The sequence below is a fragment of the Bos indicus genome, chromosome 2, assembly GCF_029378745.1.
Source record: "Bos indicus isolate NIAB-ARS_2022 breed Sahiwal x Tharparkar chromosome 2, NIAB-ARS_B.indTharparkar_mat_pri_1.0, whole genome shotgun sequence".
NCBI classification, from domain to species: domain Eukaryota; kingdom Metazoa; phylum Chordata; class Mammalia; order Artiodactyla; family Bovidae; genus Bos; species Bos indicus.
Genome location: NC_091761.1, coordinates 135,023,300 through 135,045,765, shown reverse-complemented (window position 1 = coordinate 135,045,765; position 22,466 = coordinate 135,023,300). Strand labels below are relative to the sequence as shown.

Genomic DNA, 22,466 nt, shown 5'->3' with positions numbered 1-22,466 from the left:
CTCCCGAGCTGTTCTGCTCCAGAGCCCTGAGCCCTGAGCCCAGCCCTCTCGAGCCCTCCCTAGTCAGGCCGCCCCACCCACCAGCCAGCCTCTGGCTGACGTGTATGAGCAGATGGCTGGGTGTGAGTGAGTCACTTGGGGTGTGAGCTTACACATGGCCGGTGCCTCCTATCTGAGGGGCTAAAATTTTAGAGTTTTCCTGGCCACCCTCTGCCTGCAAGAGCCCCCAGAACAAAGCCACCCCTGACAGTTACACTGCAAACTTGAAACCTCCAGCAAAGGTTTTTCTTTTAATCTCAAATTCACCAAGCCTGGCTCACTGAGTGACCTTCACACGGTACCCAATTTATGTCCCTCCAGGCTGTTATATGTGGCTTAATCATCACAGCATCACGTGCCAGGGCAAAAGATTGAAAACAAATGTCTGTTAATGATGAGACTTACTCGGAATACTACACAGCCCTGAAAAAGGATCGGGGGTGCTTTTTCACACACCTCATACGTACATGATGTGAAGAACTTCTGAGTTATACTGTGAAGTGAATGTAGCAAGGTATGGAACACTGAGCAGTATAAAAGTGAAGGGAGGGGCGGACATAGGCTCTGTTGGCTTCGTGACCTGTAACATCTGTTTGGAAAGATTTAGAATCCGATGCCACTGGCTGCATCCACATTAGGGAACTAATGGGAGAGACAGGAGGAGGGGAACTGTTGCAAGCCCCCTTTTGAACTTGGACCCATATGACTGTCATATGTATTCAAGAATAACCATCAGTTCAGTTCAGTCGCTCAGTCGCGTCCGACTCTTTGCGACCCCATGAATCACAGCACGCCAGGCCTCCCTGTCTATCGCCAACTCCCGGAGTTCACTCAGACTCACGTCCATCGAGTCGGTGATGCTGTCCAGCCATCTCATCCTCTGTCGTCCCCTTCTCCTCCTGCCCCCAATCCCTCCCAGCATCAGGGTCTTTTCCAATGAGTCAACTCTTCGCATGAGGTGGCCAAAGTACTGGATTAACCCACCCTTAAAACAGTCTTAAACTTCGCTGGTGAGCCCTGTGGGCTAGAGCAGGTGTTCTCATTTCTTGGCTCAGTGAACTCAGCAGAGATGCGGAGCTGCTGGCGACCTTGTGCAGCTGGGGTCCTTCGTCCGCTCTTTCCACCAATCCCTGCCTGCCCCCTGCTGGGAGCTGTTGACACAGCTGTGCTCAAGGAGCCCCCTAATCACCTGGGGAGGGGCGCAGCTGCCTGGACCACACCCCAGGAGTTTGCAGCTTTAACAGGAGCCACCCCCTAGTCAGTTTTGCAGCCATCAGAGCCCTGGGAACCACTGGTCCATCAATTACCACTTTCCAGGAAGCCCACACCGTAGGATGGAGGCCCCAAAGTCTAGAGGGGATGCCCCGTGCCCCTCTCCTGACCAGGGCCCCATGCACCCCCTACAGATCCTTGCTCCTGACAGCTCCCAGCTTAGTTAAGCCTCCAGCGCCAAGGCCAGGTTGACCAATCCCAGGCACCAGCTTTCCAGCTGGAGGCCAGAGCTCCAGGCAGCCAGCCCCAGCCCCTGCACGTCTGCAGGCATTAGCTGCTTAATGAATTGGTGCTGCCCGGGCTCTGACCCCAGCTGCTCCTCAGCAGCACTTCTCCTCCCAGCAAACCTCCAGCAGCTGCTACAGCCTCCTTAGCAAGGGGGAGGGCCCTGGCCCATAAGAGGGGCGGGCGGTGGGAGCAACCCCTGGGTTGTCAGAGGTTACCGTGCCGGGTGGGGGTAGTCAGCCCAGAGGGCTGTGCCATGGCCTTCCGGAACATCGTCCCTCTGTCCCTGGACAGCCCAACCCACGCTGTGTGTGTGCTGGGCATGGAGATCTTCTTAGACATCAGCGGGTGAGGAGCTGGGAGCGGGTCCGGGCGGGGAGGCTGGCGAGGCTCTTTGCCTGGGGCGCCCTTGGCTTATGCGGGAGTCGGGGGTTAACTGCTCCTTGCCTGGGCCTCCCTTGGCTTACACGGGAGTCGGGGGTTAACTGCACGCTCTGTAACCTACCCCGCTGTCCTGCTCCATCTCAAGGAGCCGAGTTTGGGTTGTTAGGGCCTCCCAGTCCTGTTTCTACTGCTCCTAGGCTGTGGGGCCTTGGAGGCACGTGCCCTGCCCTCTCTCGGTCCCCTTCCCCATGAAATGGGGTGAGGGTGACCCCTGAGGAGGCTGTGCGGACTGATGAAGGAGGCTCCTGTGAGCTGGAGCTGCCATGGGAGGTGACTCTCAAGGCCCCTGCCTCCCCCTGGTCATGGCACAGACCTGCCGGGCCTTGCTTCTCCCCCGTAGGGAGCCCTCGTGGCTCAGACAGGGGGCCCTCCCCTCCTTGGAAGGTGGGCGTTCATGAATAAGATGTCGCTTGGGAACTTCCAGAGCATCCGCGGGAGGTGGGGTCTGGGCTGCAGCTTGTCTCAGGCCTGCACAGGGGTCCTGGGAGCAGGGCGTGGTGAGGGGAAGGCTGACATGTTAGGACCCAAAAGTGCCTTGACTGTGAGTTGGAGGGCCTCAGCAGCGGAGAGGCGGGGGGCACCCCCTCAGCTGGGCTCCGGGACGAGAAGGCGGGGCTCCTGTGCGCCAAGCTCTGTCTGCTCGCCCGCCCCCAGGTGTGCCCCGCGGGCGTGCGAGTCCTTCTCCGTGGACGCGTCTCTGGGGGTCGTGGTCCGCGTCTGCGGCGCAGACCCGGTGGAGAGCAGGGAGAAGTCGGCCGCGCCCCGCTGGCCCCTGTCGCGCCCCACGGACGTGCTGGTGGCGATGACGTCCCCCAACTTCGCCGAAGATGAGGGCAAGGTAGGCCTTGGGGTGGGGGGAGGTGAGGGCAGCTCTCCCAGGAGGCGCTAACAAAAGCCCTGGGGGCTCCCTCCTGACAGCTGGGGTTTCCTGAGCTCCGAGTCTGAAAAATTCAGAGCCAAATGCTTTGATCACATTCAGTGCTTGCAATCACCCTTTGACCCCATTTTACAGACGAAGAAACTGAGGCACAGAGTCAGGGAAGCACCCTGCCCAAGCCAGTAGCTGGCCGAGCAGGGATTCAAGCTCAAGTGTGTCTGTCTCCTGCATTCGTGCTTCTGACCACCGCACTAGCTTCCAAATTAGCTTTTTTAAAGTCTGGCCTAAAAGGTTTCAGCAGTAGGACTCAGGCTTTTTGGCTCAGGCTGGTCTCGCAGACATGGAGCCTCTTGATGAAACTTAAGAGCTACCACAGGTCCGATTACCAGGTCATGTTTCCCGAGGTCGGCGTTCCCTCTGTTCATGTGTGAGGAAACGGAGCCCCAGCCTAAGGGGGCAGACCCAGGATCCGAGCCCGAGCCCATCCTCTGGGCAGGATGCCGCCCTGATGGGGCCCGTGGCAGAGAGGTGGACTCTCAGCTCGAACGATGGGCTCAGCTAAATCTGAGCGGTTAGTGGTGGCTGAGTAATTAAAATCACCCGATGCCCAGGCCTCGGCCCCTGCCAACCAAACCATCCCCTGGGCCTCATAGCTCCCAGGTGACTCCCGTGTGAGGCTGAGCCAGCACAGCTGAGGGAAGCATGTTTAGGACCCAGGGGCTCTTGTTGCCAGAACGTTCCAGAGGATAGTCAGCAGGGGGCTAAGCTGGGATGACTGAGAGGGAGTACACAGCACCCTCTACACCCGTGCCCAGGGCAGGTGACTCCCCAAGAGGCAGGTGAAAAAGTGGCTCAGTCATGTCTGACTCTTTGCAGCCCCATGGACAATACAGTCCATGGGATTCTCCAGGCCAGAATACTGGAGTGGGTAGCCTTTCCCTTCTCCAGGACATCTTCCCAACCCAGGAATTGAAGCCAGGTCTCCCACACTGCAGGCAGATTCTTTACCAGCTGAGCCACAGGGAAGCCCAAGAGACAGGTAGGACACTTATCGAGCGTCTCAGATAAGGACTGAGGCTGTGATGTGGCCCAGCTGAGCCCAGGGCGCCTGAGAAGCGCCTCTGCTCAGGGCTCCGCCTCAGCAGCACCAGGACTGAGATGCTTACCCTGGACTCCAGCTAACAGCTGGTTCTGTGCTTCCTGATGAAGGCCTGTGGTCAAGGCCAGAGCTTTCTCGAAAGTATGAAGACTCCTCTGCAAGCAGAGGTCGCTGTGAGACCCAGGACAGGCACCCCCTACCCCCAGCAGCCTCTTTCTGGGCAGCTTGGCCCGTCAGAGGCCCCACATCCTCACGGCCCATCTTATGGGGTCCTAGGAGGGGTGGTGTAGCGGGCAGGACATGGAGGGCAACTTAAAGCTTGACCTCTAGAGCTGCACAGCCCAGATCATAAATCCGGTTCCACCCCTTTTACTGGCTAATAGTTTAGTCCTGATTTCTCTGTCCTGTGGTTAGAGCCCGCCTGGACGGGCAGTGGTGAGGCCTTGGTGTGGAAGGGCTTGGTGGAGGGTCGTGGCGCATTACACCGGGGGTTTTAACAGCCCAGTCACCCTGTGCTGGCTCCCGGGAGACACTGGAAGCTCAGAAGCTGTGACGTGAGACCGAAGGCAAACGGCCGGAGCCGGGTACGGGGCCCTGTCCCTGGCCCGTCCACTAATGCTCCGGGGGTCCTGGGGGGTCTCCACAGGTCATGATCTTCTACCACCAGCCCGACGAGGATGCCCCCATGGCCACAGCTGTGCTCCACCTCACAGGCATTGGTGAGTGTCCCCCGGCCCAGGGGGAATGGCGGGGACTCTCCCTGTAACGAGACGCCCCTGTGGGCTCATTCGGTGCCCGCTTCCCTCAAAGCTCAGCCGCTGCTCTGCCAGCCTCACTCGCTCTCTAAGCAGAACACAGGCCGTCAGGACCCCTCGTGTTCACGTCCCCCAGCCACCTGTGTCAGGGCCCTACGGCCGCTTCTCTTAATAGTCGGTGATGTCTGGTCCCAAGCTGATCTTAGCGATGACAAACTCTCCCTCATTCAAGAGTATTCCTTCAGCAGCTCTTACTGTTGGAGCAAGCCACCTCCCCTCCTGCCCTCCACTGTATTCTTTCAAAAAAACTTTTGTTTGTATTTTGGGCTGCTGCGGATCTTCGTTGCTGTGCCGGGGCTTTCTATGGCTGCGGGAGCAGAGGCTGCTCCCCAGCTGCGGGGCTCGGGCGTCTCACGGCAGCGCGTCTCCTGTTGCTGAGCACCGGCTCTGGAGCTCAGGCTCGGTAGCTGTGGCCCACGGAGCTCAGTGGTCCCGCGGCATGTGGATCCTCTGGGACCGAGGATCGAACCTGTGTCCCCTGCACTGGCAGAAGAGTTCTGTATCACTGGACTGCCAGGGAAGTCCCTGCCCTTTTTTAGATTGTTCCAGAGCAAACTATTCCCTTAATATAAACAAGTTGTGATGCCTGTTCTCTTAAGGAACTAGCTATAATGTCTGCTTTTAGACCTAATTCCATGGTGTCTTCAAACTCTGCCCCCTGCCTCTCTGCATCCTTAGCTCTTCCTCACCTTCCTCACCTTCCCTTGAGCCTGCTCAGACCAGATGCCCTCCGCCCCAGGTACCAGAACAGCCTCTCCTGTCCTCGCCTCGGTGGCCCACTCTCCTCCCTCTGGGCCTTTCTGCAGCATTCGTGACCCTGGCGGTCCTCTCTGGAGCCGTCTCACCTGGAACACTACAGAGCCCCTGTGCCCAGATCTCCTCCTCCACGGCTGCCCTTTCCTCCCCAGATTCCGGTTCCAGATCCTTCGTTGGCCACACCCACGCCCCCAACCCGCCTGGTGGAGTGCTGCAGGCTCGGGCAGCCCGTGGGTGACTCAAAACCCCCTAGCCCAGCGTCTCCCATAAACTCGGAGGCCTACTGGCCAGCGTAGCCCCTTGAGTGTCTGAGCAAAGTCTCACACCGAATGACACTGGGCTGACTCCCCCTACCCCAGACGTCTCTTTCCTAATAGTCCTGGCGTGCGGCTCGATGGTAGCTCCGTCCTTGCAGCTGGTCAGGGCCAAGCCCTTGGGTTCACCCTGAATTCTCTTCCCCGAGTTGATTGTGAATCTTGCCGGGTTACCTCAAGTCTAGCTCAGGTCCAGCCACCCGCCGCTTCTGAAGCTCTGAGCCTGGCCTAAGCCCGGTCACCTCTGCCCAGGTCACTGATCAGCCCTCGGCGAGGTCCTCAAGGGGGTTCCCCGCTCCGTCCTTGATCTTCTGCAGGTCCAGTCTCAGTTCGGCCCCTAGAGAGGCCCCCTCTTTAGAAGGCTGTCTAACATTTCATCCAATCAGAGCCTGCTCCTGCTTGCCCATGCTCAGGTTAAAGCTGGCATCATCACTGCCCACGCAACCTACCCAGCCTGGCTCCAGGCTCCCTCTGACCCCTCTTTCTCTTACTTTGCTCATCCTGTTCTAGGTACTCTGGCCTCTGATCTTGGAACTTGCCCCCGTGCGCTGCTTATCCTAACAGCTTTTACCCCAGATTCTAAGACGGGTCACTTGTCTCCTGCAGGCCTCTGCTCACACTTAGGAGGCTTCTCTGATCTGACTCTGAGACACCCCGCTGTCCCCTTGTTCCTGCAGCGTGTCACCATCGGACATGACGTGCCTTTTGTTTCTTCACCCCTTGCCACTGTGGTGTGTGCCTGGGCACACGCATGCATCCCTAAGATCAAAGCAGACAGGGCCTGTCTGTGTGCTGCCGGATCCCGAGAACCTAGAACGGTACTTGGTTGGCAACAGGCCTCACTGAGTGGGCGGCAGCAGAGGAGGGCTGTTCCCTTGGCCCTGACATTCCAGCTGAGAGAGAGCACCCTAGATGTCAAGAGCTATGAGCTGGGGTAAAGCCACATGGTAATCAGTAGGGTTGGAGGAGGGTGCGGGAGGTGGGAAATAAAGACCCAGGAGGAGCCTCTATGGTGATACTTGGCAGCAGGCTAGATCCTCAGCCCTAAAGGGGCTTGGAATTCCCACATACTGAGCCCTGGCTGTGACTCAGCGCCAAGAGTGTTCCTGATGTCTAGGGAGGTGGGCCTTCCAAGTAGGCATCACCGGGGAAGCAGCCAAGAGGCACAAACGGCATCATGACCACAGTGCCCCTGTTCTGTGGGCCCCCGGGAGGTTGGGAGAGACCCACGGATGCCTGGGACCCTCCAGGCTGGCTCACGAGACGCCGTCTGTCTCTGAAGAACGGTCTTCTAAGCCAGCAGCCTGCCCCAAAGGCTGAAGGACCCTACCACCAGCCGGAGGCCACCCGGAGGGTCCTTGCCCTCAGCTCAGAGGCTGCGTCCGCAGGCCTCAGTGGCTGAGACCGCGTCCCCTCTGTTGCAGAGCTCTCCCTGGACGTGGACATCTACCGCAGCGGGCGCTTTGAGGCGGCCGACAAACAGGCTAAGGTGAGGCTGGAAGCAAGCGCAGACTCGGCCAGGCCTGGCCCACAGGCCCATTGTGGCCTCTGTAGTTCTTTTTTTTTTAAGATTTATTTTTTAATGAGCATTTTTAAAGTCTTTATTGAATTTGTCATATTACTTCTCGGTTTTTAATGCTTTGGTTTCTTTTGCTGTGACGGCATACAGGATCTTGGCTCTCCAGTCAGGGACTGAACCCACACTCCTGCAGGGAAAGGTGAAGTCCCAACTGTTGGACTGCCGGGAAGTCCTGTGTCCACAGTGTCTCTATAAAATATATATATACACACACACACATATATATTTGGCTGGGCCAGGTCTTAGCTGCAACATGTGGGATCTAGTTCCCGAACCAGGGATTAAACCCAGGCCCCCTGCTTTGGGAGCATGGAGACTTAGCCACTGCAATGCTAGGGAGGTCTTAGTGTCTCTTAAGTCAAATTCAGTTCAGTCGCTCAGTCGTGTCCGACTCTCTGCGACACCATGGACTGCAGCACGCCAGGCCTCCCTGTCCATCACCAACTCTGAGTTTACTCACTCATGTCCCTTGAGTCTCTGATGCCATCCAACCATCTCATCCTCTGTCGTCCCCTTCTCCTCCTGCCCTCAATCTTTTCCAGCATCAGAGTCTTTTCAAATGAGTCAGCTCTTCAGGTGGCCAAAGTTTTGGAGTTTCAACTTCAGCATCAGTCCTTCCAACGAATATCCAGGACGGATTTCCTTTAGGATGGACTGGTTGGATCTCCTTGCAGTCCCAGGGACTCTCAAGAGTCTTCTCCAACACCACAGTTCAAAAGCATCAATACAAATCAGAACGGGTGGCATCAATTTCTAACACTTTCAAAAAATTAAAATGTCAGTAATTAGGTGTCACTAGGCTCCCATCCTAGCCTGGTCATGTAGCCAGGTAGGCCAGAGGGTCAGCTCTCTCCTCAGATGGAACATGTCTCCTCAAACCCACAGGGGCTTCCCCTATGACTCAGCCAGTAAGGAACCCACCTACACTACAGGAGACCCAGGAAACACAGGTTTGATCCCTGGGTCAGGAAGATCCTCTGGAGGAGGAAATGGCAATCCACTCCAGTATTTCTGCCAGGAAATCCCATGAACAGAGGAGCCTGCTGGGCTACAGTGCATGGGGTTGCAAAGAGTCGGACACAACTGAGTGAGTTACACTTTCCTCAAACCTTACCTCCTGGGACCCTGAGCCAAGGTTGGAAACTAGTAACCTACCTAAATCTTCGCCCTCCTCCCAGCGCTCTTACCTGATGCTACTGTCCCATTTTGTAGGCTCTTTGAGTTGACTCTGATGAAGAGTTCACCCTGGAGGAAGGCTTGACTCTGCCCTGAGGTGGAGCAGTATCTTTAAAGCTGAGGATGCACCTGGCTTTGGCCTGAACAAGTGTTCCTGTCTTCTTTACAGAAAACCTGGGTCTGGGGCCCTGGTGGCTGGGGTGCCATCCTGCTTGTGAACTGCAGCCCTTCTGTCTCAGGCCAGCCCGTGAACAAGAGCAAGGTGTTCTCCTCTGAAGGTGAGAACGGGCCTCTGACCGAGGCCCATCAGCCCTCCCCTCCCTGGGCTCCGCCCCACCCTGCAGCAAACCAGACTCCAAGCTGACTCCCTGCTCTGGGCCTCTTGTCAATGGATCGAGCCGGTAACTGGGCAGGAAGGGGCCCGAGGCAAGAACACAGGCTCCGATGTCAGAAAACAAACTGCTGTTACTTCCTGGCCATGAACTTGAGTATGTGAACTTTCCTGGTTTTGTCTCCCCACCTGTAAAACGGGGGTCATACAAAGGACATCGTGGGGGCTTGAGGACTAAACAAGGACCTACAAGGCGTAGGCCAGACACTTCCTGAAAACCCACTTGTAGCCTGGGGGCAGGACCCTGAGTGTCCTGACAAAAGCCCTCTTAGATCTGGTCCTGATCTGTGATCAGGATGTAGATCCCAAGTCTCAGCTGTAGGATGGGGTGTCCTGGTTCACACCAAAGCTGGAGGGGAACCCCGGCTGGGCTGATGTGCCAGGCCCTGATCTAGGAGTTTGTGGGGACCCATCTGCCCCTTACAACGGAAAGGGTAACTGCCAGCCTCACTGGAGTAGGCCCCCAGGACGGCAAGCTGCCTGTGGCCATGTGGGAGGCGAGTGGCAGAGACAGTGACGCGGGCCTGGGCCAGGGCAGGAGGTCAGGGGTCTTTGGAGCTCCAGTGTTAACACAAGCCCCCGAACCCCAGCCCTACTGCCCCCTCCACCCCTGGGGCTCTGGCCTCCAGAAGCCCCTAAACCTTTACCTTCTCTCTTGTTCAGAAGTAAAGAGTTTGTCCCAGATGGTGCTGAAAGTTCAGGGGCCCAGCTGCATTACAAAGAATTACCGGGTGGTTCTCCACACCTCCAAGGAAGAGTCGGAGAAGGCAAGAGTCTACCGGCCACAGAGTGAGTGAGTGTGAGCATGTCAGGGCAGGTTGTGGCCATCGCCGCCCAGGGCAGGGTTCCTGTCAGGTTGCTAGGGACCTAGGGCAGCAGCTCAGGGTCTGTTGCAGCCGGACGTGTGTCCCTGAGGCCCTCTGGCTGCCGCCCCCCAACCCCACGTGGTTCTAGAAACAGAGCCGCTGCTGTGAAAGCCGCCACTGACGATAGCCGATGTGGTTGGGAGACGATGATGCCAAGTCAACAGGAAAGTCTCGGTCCTCGGAGCCGGTCATTACGCCCTTGAGAAGAACAGTGGAGACACAGTCCGAGTAGAGTTTCCTGGTGGCCCAGTCGTTAGGACTTGGAGCTTTCACTGCAGTGGCCCGGGTTCAGTCCCTGCTTGGGGAACTAAGAACCCGCGAGTCATGCAGCGTGGCCAAAAAGCCAGTGAAACAGGCAAGCCGAGTGGACACAGGCCACGGAAGGGACCTACCGTAGAGGGACGTGTATGGCGGCAGTAACTGGCTGAGGGCTGGCACAGCCGGGCAGCGGGGTGGGGGCTGGATCTAAACGTGGCGGAACACAGCACATCCGTGTGCAGACGGGACCCCCCAATGGAGGTGGGACGTGGATTTAGGAGAAGTTACAGGAATGAGTAATCAGTACTCTGAATACAGGAAGTGCACGAGTTAGTGGACACAGAACAGTGTTTACACGTGCTGTGAGGCAGCTCTGACTGATCACGGCCTCAGAGGTTGCAGGGTGGCGGTTTCTCCAGTGGCTTGAATGCCAGGGTCTGAGGTCTCGGTGGGCAGCTGGCAGTGTGTGCGGGGGCGTGGGGGTAACGGGTCTTGGAAGACAAGGGAACACCAAGGGCAGTGAAGGCGGGGGCTGGAAATGGGCCCGTAGAAAGGTCTGAGGCTGGGATGAGAGTGTGGGGAGCCGAGAAGACTGAAGAAGGTGCCAGCTCTGTTTTGCAGGGGGCGTCTGAGCTGTGAGCCTTGACGCCGGCGTCCAAGGCGGTGCAGACCTCGAGTTCATTGAAATAAGGTCGCAGAAGTGGACTGGAGGGTCTGGTCTCTGGTGGAGATGGTTCCCACCATGCTAGGGGTAGAGACAGCCGTTGCTGGAACAGCCCACGGAGGATGGTGAGGGGTAGTCGGGTACGGGGGGGAAGGCGGCAGGTGGCATTATCTGAGAGCATGCCCGTCAGAGGAGTGGGAGTCCTGAGGAATGAAGAGGTGGTCTAGAAGTGCCATCGAAGATCAGAGGGCATCTGCCCCACCTCTAGGCCAGTGGTCCATGGAAGGTAGGAGAAAGCCGCACGGTTCAAGGAAGTGCCTACTCTGTGCCCTGGGGCACCAGCTCTAGAAGGATAAGCGTGTTGCCTGCTCCCAAAGCCCAGGGCAGATGGACAGAAAGCCAAGCACCGAGCAGGGGCTTGGGATGGAGGTGGGGAGGGCACAGGGGAAGCCAGGCTGAGCAGGGCCAGGCCCGGGCGGACAAGAGCAGGACCGAGCAGGGGCTTGGGATGGAGGTGGGGAGGGCACGGGGGAGCCAGGCTGAGCAGGGCCAGGCCCGGGCGGACGAGAGCAGGAAGGGCCTCCAGGCGAAGGTAACCGCTGTGGCTGGTCCTGCTGCCGCCTTATTTTTGTTTTAATTTGGCCTTCCTGGGTCTTTGCTGATCTCGCAGGCGCTCTTGCTGTGGTGCGTGGGGGCTGGGGCACAAGTGCTCAGGAGTTGTGGCATGTGGACTTAGCTGCTCCGCAGCATGTGGGGTCTTAATCACTTGACTGAGGACTGGGCCGGCATCCCCTACCTTGCAAGGTGGATGCTTAACCACCTGGACGCCAGGGAAGTCCCCGGCTGCTTTTTCTGTGTGACGCGGATGGTCGTTAAGCACCTGCCCCCAAAGGGGCGAGGATGCCAGTGAGCCCAACCCCCCACTTAGTGGCCAGTTTATAGGGAAGCCCACGGGGAAATCGGCTATGCTTCTAGATGTGAGAGAAGGCCCCAGCAGAGGGGAAAGACCCAGGGGCGGGTGGCCACACCCCAGCCCTGCAGGCAGACGGGAGCAGGGGATGTGGGGGAGCCTCACCCCTTCACGGCCAGGCCGGGCCAGCGAGGAGCCCCGCAGGCAGACGGGAGCAGGGGACATGGGGCAGTCTCATTCCATCACGGCCGGGCCCGGGCCAGCGAGGAGCCCCGCAGGCAGAAGGGAGCAGGGGCCGTGAGCATGCGTCCCCAGCGCTGGGGTGGCCGGCTGGGCCGCCGCACACCCTGGCCAAGCCTGCACCGGCACCCCTAGTGCCTGTGACGAGGCTCTTCTGAGCCGCCTGGAGCCCGTCTGCCTGGGAGCCACAGCCCTGCTCGGTGATCGCTGTTACAACCCAGAGCAAGAGGCTGGTGGCCCGGGCCTGGGCCCTGGCTTGTACTGGATGAGGCTCCCAAGCCTGTCTCTGAACAGTCTTTCACCTTGAAGACTTATAACACTCTTCCCAAGTGGGTCAAAGCATAGAACCACCATGAGCCTTCACTTCCTGAAGGCAGGTGTTTTTCTGAGTCCCAGCCCCCGGCAGCTCTTTAAAGAGCAATTGGCCCTCACTGATGAACAAACATCTAACTATTCATTAAGCCCCAAACGCCAGGAACCTAGGGGCACAGCCAGCCCGGGGCTCCCAGCCTGGCTTCTGACCCGAGGAACGTGACATCGGGTGTGGTCTGCCCTCCTTTCCTTCTAGATGATGGTTCTATGACCTTCGAGTTGATTCTGGGGCCTGAGCAGCACGCCTACACCTTGGCGCCCCAGTGGGATGAAGTGAAGGGCACCTTGAGGGAAACCTTCTACGTTGAAGCCTTAGAGTTTCCATCCGCCAGCTTCTCGGGCTTGATCTCCTTCTCGGCCTCGCTGGTGGAAGAGTCTCAAGACCCGGTACGACCCCGCTAGTAGCCAAGCAGCCCTCGGGGCAGGGACTGTGGAGGAAGGAGACCTCACACAGCCGGGCAGAAGATGGGGGCACGGTGGGGCCGGGGTGGGTGTGCTGAGCTGAACAGCTAGAGGCCTCGGGGGAGGGTGGGCGGGAGCCAGGTCTTCCATCGCAGCGCGGTGTAAGCGGGACCTCGTCTCGCACTGCAGCTGGTCCCAGAGGCCGTGCTGTGCAAGGACACAGTGCTGTTCCGGGTGGCCCCCTGCATCTTTGTCCCCAGCACCCAGATGCCGTTAGAGGTGTACCTGTGCAGGTAGGAGACCCCGGCGGCCGGGCCGGGCCGCTTCCGTAACTGCTATGTCTGCGGCAGGGCGGGAAAGGGCGACTAGACCTCCCACCAGGAAGGTGAACTCCTCCCCCCCGAGACGGTCATCCAGGGCTTGTTTGGATACTTAAAGAAGGGCTGCAGCAGTGACCACGACGGTCCCCGCCTGCTCTTACTAAGAGGCAAACAGCAGAGTTCCCCATAGGATCGAGGGCTATAAAGCCAGGTATTAATAAAGGGACAGAGGGTAAGGCTGGGACTGTTCCAGCAAGGAGGCATGAGCTACCAGGAGACAGTGGGGAGAGGGGGCGGGGAGGACGACAGGCGAGGTGGACAGGGCTGGGCGTGCTTAGGTTGTAGCCTCTGAGGCTGCAACAGACCCTCAAACACTGGGTTTTTTTTTTAATTTGGTTGTGCCGGGTTCTAGTTATGGCATGTGGGATCTAGTTCCTGACCAGGGATTGAATTCAGGGCCCCTGCATTGGGACCATGGAGTCTTAGCCACAAGACCACCAGGGAAGTCCCAGGAAGGCTGTCTTTTTTTTTTTTTTTTTTTAAGGGAAGCAAAAAATAATGGTAATGGATAAGATCCAGCGGAGAAAGGAAAACTTAATGGGGCAAAGAGCAGACAAGTCACATGGCCTTAAATTGCCAGCCCACCCACTTTCTAGGAGGGAAAGCGGGACGCACTGATGGGAGGAAGTGTCAGAGGTGAGAGGCTGCCTGGCGCCAAGGACCTGGTGAAGTTGCCACCTTAGAGACTTGCCAGTGTGGGGTTTCCCCAACTGTTTTCAGTAAAGAGTTCTAGAGAAGAATAAATACAGAACTAAATCCAACCAGGGTGGGGGTTTTTCCAGGCAGATAAGCCCAAGGAGAAGGACGAGCATGTGATTGTTATGGGGCATCACAGACTCGACGCAGGATATGGAGAAAGGCGAAGACATGGGCCGATGGGATAAAAGCGGTTGAGAGCCAGGCATCCCGGTGAGGTCGAGCTGCGGACCCAGGGAGCAGACCGAGTGAGGGGAAGATGGAGGTGGTGGAGCGGGACGGCTGGTCTTGGAGCTGGGGAGACCACCGGGATGGGAGGGCAGAGATAAGACCTTGTCAAGTCCAGGATCGGAAGAGGTCCGGTGGCCTGGATGTAGCATCTTATGGCAAGGACCTCCGTCCCTCCTCCAAACCCAGTGGAGGGATAGGATAGAAACAGCTCTGCCGTGGAAGGGGCTGATAGGGGAGTAGGGTCTGCTGAGGAAAGCCAGGCTTCAGAAATGAGAAGGGAGGAGGGCAGAGCTTGAGGTATTCTGACAACTGATATCCAGGTTCCGGGTGTGTCTTTGCCTTCTGTATCTGAAGACAGAAGTTCACTCACAGGAGGCATCTGCTGAAACTCTGATCTGAAGACTCGCCCGTGGGGGAGGTATTCAGGCATGGCTTGACCCAGCCTTGCCACAGATGGTGTGCGAGCCTGGGGCTGCATCTCCCCCCCAGCACGCACCTCAGACGTCCCAGACCTTATCAAGCTGCTCCGTTCCCTGTAGTCTTGTCTGTGTAGAGCTGAGAAATAGGTTCATTTGGAACACGAGCATGGAAGAGCAATTCAAGTTTTGGATCTGGAGTAGACTCCAAATTGTTTACACTTCCCAAGGGTGACCGTGCTGGCCTTCAGTTCATGAGGACCTGTTTGTAGAATGGGGTGGTCTCAGTGTCCGCCTCAAACATCTTCATTTCTCTCCAGCACTGAACGGGGGCACGCTGTGGGCCTGTCAGCCTGGGGCAAAGCCCCAGGGGCAGATAAGGCCTCGGGGCTCAGCACCCAGACCCGACCCCCTTGTGAATATGACAGCCGCAGGGCCATCCCAAGGGGGAACTCGGCTTCTCGAGGGAAAAAACGCAGCCTCTGTGGGGAGAGAAGAGACCACCCCTGGGTAGACTGAGGCAGTTCCCAGACTGCTGGGCAGCGGGCGGAAGGGACTGCAGGGCAGGGACGAGCCGGTCCTAGGACCCCAGAGCAGAGACTGACGGTAGTAACTCTTGATCTGACTTCGCCGTGGGCTGGGCAGAGTGAGGCTGGGGCGGGCACACCCTGGGCGTGCTAGCCGGGGCTCCATGAGCGGGGGGACAGCACTCTGCCCCCCTCGAGGGCAGGGGCACCCCTTTCCTCTGGAACTGAGAGGTCACGGCAGGTGGGAGAGTTTGGCGGCCTCCCCAGACCGGCGCGTCTCCCGTGGCAGAGAGCTGCAGGTCCAGGGCTTCGTGAGCACGGTGACGGAGCTGAGCGAGAGGAGCAACAGCCAGGTGGCGTCCGTCTACGAGGACCCCAACCGCCTGGGCCGGTGGCTCCAGGTAACAGCCCTGTGGCGAGGGGCGGGGGCGGGCCCAGGAGCGACACACAGCAGGCCCCGCCAGCTTCACTCAGCCCCCTGGCGGAGCTAAGCCAGGGACGGCCCTGTGCTCAGCGGGGGCCGAGATGAAACGACCTGCCCAAGCCCTAGCCACTAAGGGTAAAGCTTAGGGTCCAGCCTCCTCCCCTTCCGGAATGTTCATGTTCGGGACCAGAGGACACACAGCCCTAAGCCCCAGGTTTCCGAGGACCTGACATCTCCAGCTACAGGGTCCAGCTCAGCCCTGGCTGAGCACGAAGTGTCGAGCCCAGCCTTTTGAGGCCCGGTTCTCTGCTCACAAACGAGCCCCGCTCTATGTGGCAGAGATGAAAGAATACCGACCTCTGCCCCGATCTCACCTCAGCAGAACTCTAAGTGCTGTGAGAGCGGGAAAGCGAGACGATCGGATGAGTTCCTAGATCAGCCTCGGGGCTGTGGGTGCTCACGACGATCCTCAAGCTGAGGAGGCAGGGGCTGGCTGTGCAAAGGTTGCGGTGGGGGTGGGCTGGAAGTAGGAGGCCCTCGGGCACAGAAACAGCTGACATCCACCCCGTGTGGAACAGAAGAGCTGGTGTGGCCAGACCAGACCCAACAGTCGTCAGAGCTAAGAGCCGAGTTTTATTTATTGGGGAAATATTAAGCCAAGTTAAGGAAGGGGAGAAACCAATCCCAAGCAAGGTGACACGGAAAGATATGAATCAGGGGAGTTGAATACTCTGACTTAGGGTTTTAAAACTTTCTTTTTGGCTGTGCTGCACAGCACGTGGGGTCTTAGTTCCCTGATTGTGCCCCTGCAGGGGAAGCGTGGAGTCTTTTAACCACTGGGCCAGCAGGGAAGTCCTTGACTTAGGTTTTGAAGAGACCCTCTGGTTGAGAAATAGAGCCAACCTTAGGAAGGGACAAGAACAGAAGAGACGCTGATTGGAGGGTCTTGCAGTCATACAGGCAAGAGGCCGTCAACCCCAGGTGGCTTCACCTGAACAGTCCCAGAGAGGAGTCCGCTGGGAACAGATTTTGGAAATAAAGCCAGCGAGGTCTGTTCATGGACTAGGGAGACGAGAGGAGGAAGAATCTTGGATGACTCATCAGGGCGACTGGTCAGGGAAAGCCCCCAAGGCAGGGGAATGCCTGAGCAGGGTTTTGAGGGTGGAGCAGGAGTTTGCAGGAAGCCAGGGGGAGTCTCTCTGGACCCAGAGGGGGCCCGGGTAGAGGGAGCATTGGGAAAGGAGCTGATGGAGCGAGAGAAACTCACCCCCCATCTCCCTGTCTCCTCCAGGATGAAATGGCTTTCTGCTATACCCAGGCTCCCCACAAGACTGTCTCCTTGGTCCTGGACACCCCTCGGGTCGCCAAGCTTGACGATTTCCCCATGAAATACTCACTGGTGGGGGCTCGATTTGACTGATCTGAACTTGGTCCGCCTTCTCGGGTCTGGTGCCTGCCGGGAAGCGATGGGTGCCGGGGAGAGGGCCCTGGTGGTGCCTGGGGGAGGCGTTGGGACTCTACCAGGAGTCTGGAATGGGTAAGACGGAGGCCTGAAGCCCCTGTCTCCTGACGGCCACCCCGGCCGGGTCTCCTTCCAGAGCCCTGGGGTTGGCTACCTGACTCTGCACACCCAGGACCACACGGTGGCCAGCATAGATGTCGTTGGGAAACTGATGGTGTCCCCCCCTGTGAAGGCCCAAGGAAGAGAGTACCCTCTGGGCAGGGTCCTCATTGGCAGCAGCTTTTACCCCAGGTGAGGCAGGAGGCCAGGTGGTGGCTGCCTTAAAACCAAGGGGAGGGACCCTCAGAGTTCGCCTGGATCCACCTGATTCCCAGGGGACTCAACGGGTCATCTGCTCTGGGCCTTAACCCATCAAGTCAGGCCCCCTGAGTCCTCATGTAGGAGACTGGCGGGAGAAAGGCAGACGAACCGCTCATTCCGAGTGGCGATTTCCAGGGTTTCAAAGGAAGCACATCACATTTGGTCGGCCTGTTGACCCAACGGGATGTACTGCCACAGACGGTGTGGCTAGATTTCTTGGTGGCTGTTCATCTGTTATAGAGCCAGGAAATACTTGCGTCCTGGGGCTCAGTCTTTATCTAGAATCCCTTGGCTCAGTCCTGAGTGGAGCCAGAGTAAAGAATTTCAATTTTTATGGAGGTGTAGTTGACTCACAATGTCTTAATTTCTGCTGTACAAAGCGACTCAGTTATACATACACGTGTTCATATTCTTCTCCATTACGGCTTATCGCAGGATGTCCAATGTTGTGCCCTGCGCTGTGCAGTAGTAAGGGATTCTTAATAACCACCGTCCCCCGCCACGGCCTGGCCAATGGTTAGCGCACCGTATTACCTGAAGGTTGCCTGGCTCTCAGGGAGCAGTTGGCCGCCAACCTGGGCCACACCACCCCCGGGGCTATTCTTTCCACCTTCCCTTTAGCAAGGACTCCCGGAACGTGAGTCGGAGCCTCCAGGACTTCCTCCGTGCCCAGCAAGTCCAGGCCCCGGTGGAGCTCTTCTCCGACTGGCTGATGACCGGCCATGCCTGCGAGTTCATGCGCTTCATCCCCGCACAGTACAAGGTGGAGGGCAAAAAGGTCTGTGTCGGGGGCAGGCGGGGATGTCTCCCGCCCTCTTCCGAAGACTCCTGCAAGCTTCCTCCTCCTCTGTTCCCCAGGACTTCCGGCTGCTCCTGGCCAGCCCCAGCTCCTGCTACAAACTGTTCAAGGAGAGGCAGAAGGAGGGCTATGGAGATGCGATGCTCTTTGAAGGGCTTAGGAAGGACCAGCTCCTTTCTAACGGTAAGGGAGCCCCTCGGGCCCCTGTGTCCTTTCCAGACGGCCACCTCCGCTCTGTCCCTCCTGATGGAAGGGGTCCTCAAGAAGCATGGGAGCATAAAACACGCCATCTTGGAACGTCGTGTTCCCTTTCAGGGTAATTCTGGTGGTGTTAGGGCAGATCAGCCAGAAACCCTGGGGCAGCTAAGAGGCTGCTAGGATATATGCAGCGGGGAGCTTAACACACGGGCGGCGCGTGCTCCAGGGGGACAAACCAGATGCTACCAACGCCAGCGTCTGGACCTCCCTGGGAACGCCGGATTACGTATCTGGGCGTGGGGACTTCGGGTCTCTGGTCGCCCTTCAGGAGGACGAAGTGGGCGGACTGGGGCCTCTGCCTTTTGGGGACCCGGAAGGGGAGTGGGGTGCTGCTGTCGTTCAGTGTGGCCTGAGGACGGCAGCTTTAGCGCTCCAACTGGGAGTCTGCTAGAAACGCAGAACTTCAGACCAGTCTTTGGGGTGGGGCTCAGGATCTCACTGTCCGAGGACTTGCGCAGGCGACCTTGAGCACGAACTGCCTATCACACACCAGTGACCCTGTCGTCTCAGTTGATGGCAGAACTGGGCAACTGAAGAACAACGTTGAATAACGCGGTCAAGACCACAGGCGGCAGGCAGCCAGGTCGGGAGGCAGGGGGCGCCCAGGCGGGCGCGGGCTGACGGCGCCACTAACCTGGCCCAGACTGCCTGCCTCACAGCCTGTGGCAGGCTCCCCCACTCCAGCCAGGGACGGAGGGGCCGGCTGTGGCGGTGGGCGTCCTCCTTGGCCTTTGACGGACCCCACTGGGTCTCCAGCTGTGACATTTGACCTAGAGTGGGCCCCTGGAGACGAGTCAGGCCACCCGCCACAGCCCCTGGCTGGCATGGCAGCCTGACTAGTGAGCTGTCCCCAGGACAGGAGTCTGCCCAGCCCTGGACCACGGTGCCCACCCCTGACGCCCAGCCTGCCTGCCCTCTCCTCCTTCCTACAGGGAGGGAGGCCATTACCATCAACCAGCTTCTGGCTGACGAGAAGATGAGGAAGCAGAATGACTATGCAGAGGTACGGACCAAGGATGGTGGGGGGACCTGCTCCAAAAGGCGAGGGAAGGCAAGGACCACCTCAGCAACGGGTCCCCAACTGCACAGTGGTAACTGACCGAGCATCACGCACAACACCCGACTCTAGTCCTCACAGGGACCCTATGAAGTGACCTTGCCTTGTCCACGCGATGGCGAGGCTCAGAGCTGATGCCAGTGAGCTGGGAGACTGGTCTGAACCCCAGGGTGGCCCAAGTCAGCTAGTGTTGGACCAAAGTCGGGGCTCTCTCAGCACCCCCAGCTTCTCCAGGAAGCTCTGAGCTCCAGAGCACCCCGGGGCCTTCTCGACTCTTCCTGGATGAAACTGCCCGGCACCTCAAATCTTTGAAAACGCGAATCACGAGCTGTGAGAAGCGGATGTCCCAGAAAGTAAAACAACCTCCTATGGGGAAGCTGGGGCCTGAAGGGCAAGGACAGGCCCAAGGTCACCCGTTAGCACAATGCTGCTTGCCCCACTGAGTCCTCAGGGCTCCCAGCCAAGGCATGCACTGCGCTGTGACCTTGGAAGCAGGGGAAGCTTCTGGGCACTGCAGGGTGGGCAGCAGCCAGGTGGGGGTCCAAACAGCGCCCCTGAGTCCTTGTGACACGCACCCTGGGCGTAGGGTCGTGAGCCCTTTGTCATAAACCTGGGAGGTGGCTCAGGCGTTGGGTATTAGCTGGTCTGGGGAGGGACGTGCCCGGCAGTCCACTGCTGGTGTCCGTCTCCCTGACAACGACCTGAGGACCGCTTTTGCCCTCGCCCAGGTCCCCCACTCTAGCCAGGATCAAAGCCCAGGGGGCCCCCACGTTACCATGGAATTGGGACTAGGAGCCGGCCCAGTGCTGACGAGCTGGCAGATCCTGGCCTGAGAGACCAGGCGTCTGCGCTGAGCCCCGCTGCAGAGGGCCGGGCCCCTGCCCACAGTCACTGCCAAGGAGGCCAGCTCCTCGGGGCTGCGCCTGAGCGCCCTCCCTTCCTGCCCCCATCCCCCGCAGAAGTGTATCCATCTGAACCGCGGCATCCTCAAGAGGGAGCTGGGCCTGCAGGAGGAGGACATCATCCCCGTCCCACAGCTCTTCTGCCTGGAGCACATCGCCAACGCCCCCCCCAGCGAGCAGACCAAGAAGCTCTATGCCCGGCCCTACTTCCCCGACCTGGTGAGGGCTGTGGGCTGGCTGGCCTCAGGGCTAGACTAGAGGAGGGGGCCCGCAGACAGGGGTGCCTGAGAGGAAGGGGCGGCCCCCCCGTTAGGGGAGACCCCTGCAGGGAGCAGGTGAGCGGGGCCCATCTGCTGGCCACAAGACCAGACAGTTTCTCTCGTGGGGTCTTCGTGCATCTGCAGCACCCTCCGATTTAGAACAGGAATGGGGCATTTGGCAGTGTGGGTATTATGAGAGACCTCTGCTAGGCCAAGCCTCTTCCAACCGTGGTCTACACCTGACCTTTCTCTTACCACTGTGACTCCTGATGGAGGCGCCTAAAACGACCTGAGACACCTGTCAATTTCTTAAACTCTAAGCCCTGGGGACGCAGGACCTGCATTCAATCACTAGTGGTTCTTTTTACAAAACCAGGGAGGCCCTCTGGGCGTGGAATATAGGAGACTTTCCTGGCCCCGGGAGAAGGGAGGTGTGGGTAATGGTGGGAGAAGCTGTGTTTGAGGAAGAGACGCTGGAGTGTGAAGTGGACAGAAGTCCAGTGACGAAACCAGGGGTAGAGAGCATCCCAGCAGAGGCAGGCGAGGGGACACAAACGCGACTGAACGTCCAGGCAGGAGAAATGCAGTACAGGGGGCCGGGGAAGCTGCGAAGCTGGGCCCCGGCCGGGCAGGATCTGGTCTTGCTACTGAGAAATGCAGGAGTCACTGGAGGGTTCAGCGGAGTGGGGAGGTTTGCTCAGAGGGATGAGCGACGCCTGCCTGAGCACAGGCTCGGGGAAGGGTGCGCTGTGCTCGTCTTTCCTAGCCCAACCGCAGACGCAGCTGCGTTTTCCCTGCATTGAACCCCGTGGTCTTCCTTGAAGCCTAGAGAACTGGGGGGCTTTTCCTCCACGGCTCTGGCCCCTGTCCAGGCCTGACCCACCTAACCGCCCCCCCGACAGCTGGAGATGGTCGTGATGGGCTTGAACCTGGGCATCCCCAAGCCCTTCGGGCCCCGGATCAACGGCACCTGCTGCCTGGAGGAGCGGATCTGCCAGCTGCTGGAGCCGCTGGGCTTCCAGTGCACCTTCATCGATGACTTCGACTGCTACCTGACCGAAATCGGAGACTTCTGCTCCTGTGCCAACATCCGCCGGGTGCCCTTTGCCTTCAAGTGGTGGGGCATGGTCCCGTAGACCACGTGAGCGCCGCCAGCCCCGCCCCGCCCTGCGCAGCATGCAAGGCCTGCTGTCGCCCCCCGACAGCGTGATTCGTGCTCTGCTCAGGGGCCCCCTTCCTCTCCCTATGCGTCTCCAGCTCCCCGTTGCTCAGTGGTGGCAGCGCTGGCAGCCTGAGCCCCTGGGGAAAGCTTGGAAACGGCCTTCAGTGGAGAAGTTACTGAAGGCCCAGTAAAGTCCTAGCTGTTCTGACTGCACCTTGGCCGTGACCTCCTTGTTTGGGGCGGGGGGTGGTGGGGACAGGGACTAACCGCTCAGGACGGAAAGTGAAACAGCTGGGACACCCGGGGTCAGGCTGCCTCGGAGCTGCCTGGAGCAGGAAGTGGCTCGGCTCGGGTCACGGTCATCTTCCCCAGTGGATCTTGATGCTTGAACCGCACGTGAGACTCTAGGCTGGGAGAAGGGAGAGGGCTCCCCTTTGGCCAGGTGGGAGCTGCTGGGGGCCAGTCCTAAGGAACTGACCCTGGGCCTTGTGGACAGGGGGCTTCAGCAAGGACAGGCTCCAGTCTCCTGGGTGGGCAGGTATAGCCTCTAAAGGGCAAGCTGTGCCTCAGTCCCTAGGAAGCCTGAAATGTCCAGGAGAGAAGGGCCCACTCCTGTGTCCACAGCACGAAGATGCTGAGGTTTAACCACAGCTGCTCCTGCCCTGCCCCCTGGAAGCTCCAAGCAGTCCAGACACTGGGAGTGGGGTGGGGCCGACAGGAGGGGCTGATCTGAGTACAGAAAGCAGCTGGCATCTCAGGGAAGGTGTTGGAAGGCGGGTGGCTTGGAGAAGCTGTCAACTCAGGCAGAACAGAGTCCACAGGGTGCCCCCTGG

General features: G+C 58.8%; 1 protein-coding gene across 1 annotated transcript; it reads left to right on the top strand.

The window, feature by feature from the left end:
- The first annotated feature begins 1,677 nt into the window (after positions 1-1,677).
- PADI6 (peptidyl arginine deiminase 6) lies at positions 1,678-21,846 on the top strand. The gene is made up of 16 exons (XM_019984758.2): positions 1,678-1,884; positions 2,635-2,818; positions 4,603-4,675; positions 7,266-7,330; positions 8,766-8,874; positions 9,651-9,776; positions 12,494-12,684; positions 12,889-12,992; positions 15,239-15,350; positions 16,665-16,772; positions 16,972-17,126; positions 17,817-17,973; positions 18,054-18,177; positions 19,185-19,255; positions 20,269-20,430; positions 21,374-21,846. The coding sequence occupies exons 1-16, from the start codon at positions 1,793-1,795 to the stop codon at positions 21,605-21,607; spliced, it is 2,067 nt and encodes a 688-aa protein (XP_019840317.2). The 5' UTR covers positions 1,678-1,792; the 3' UTR covers positions 21,608-21,846.
- The last annotated feature ends 620 nt before the right edge of the window (positions 21,847-22,466 follow it).

Coding starts and splice junctions, on each gene's coding strand:
- PADI6 (XM_019984758.2), top strand. CDS start 1,793: ATGGCCTTCCGGAACATCGTCCCTCTGTCCCTGGACAGCCCAACCCAC. Junction 1,885..2,634: donor ATCTTCTTAGACATCAGCGG/GTGAGGAGCTGG, acceptor GCCCGCCCCCAG/GTGTGCCCCGCGGGCGTGCG. Junction 17,127..17,816: donor GGCAGCAGCTTTTACCCCAG/GTGAGGCAGGAG, acceptor CCTTCCCTTTAG/CAAGGACTCCCGGAACGTGA.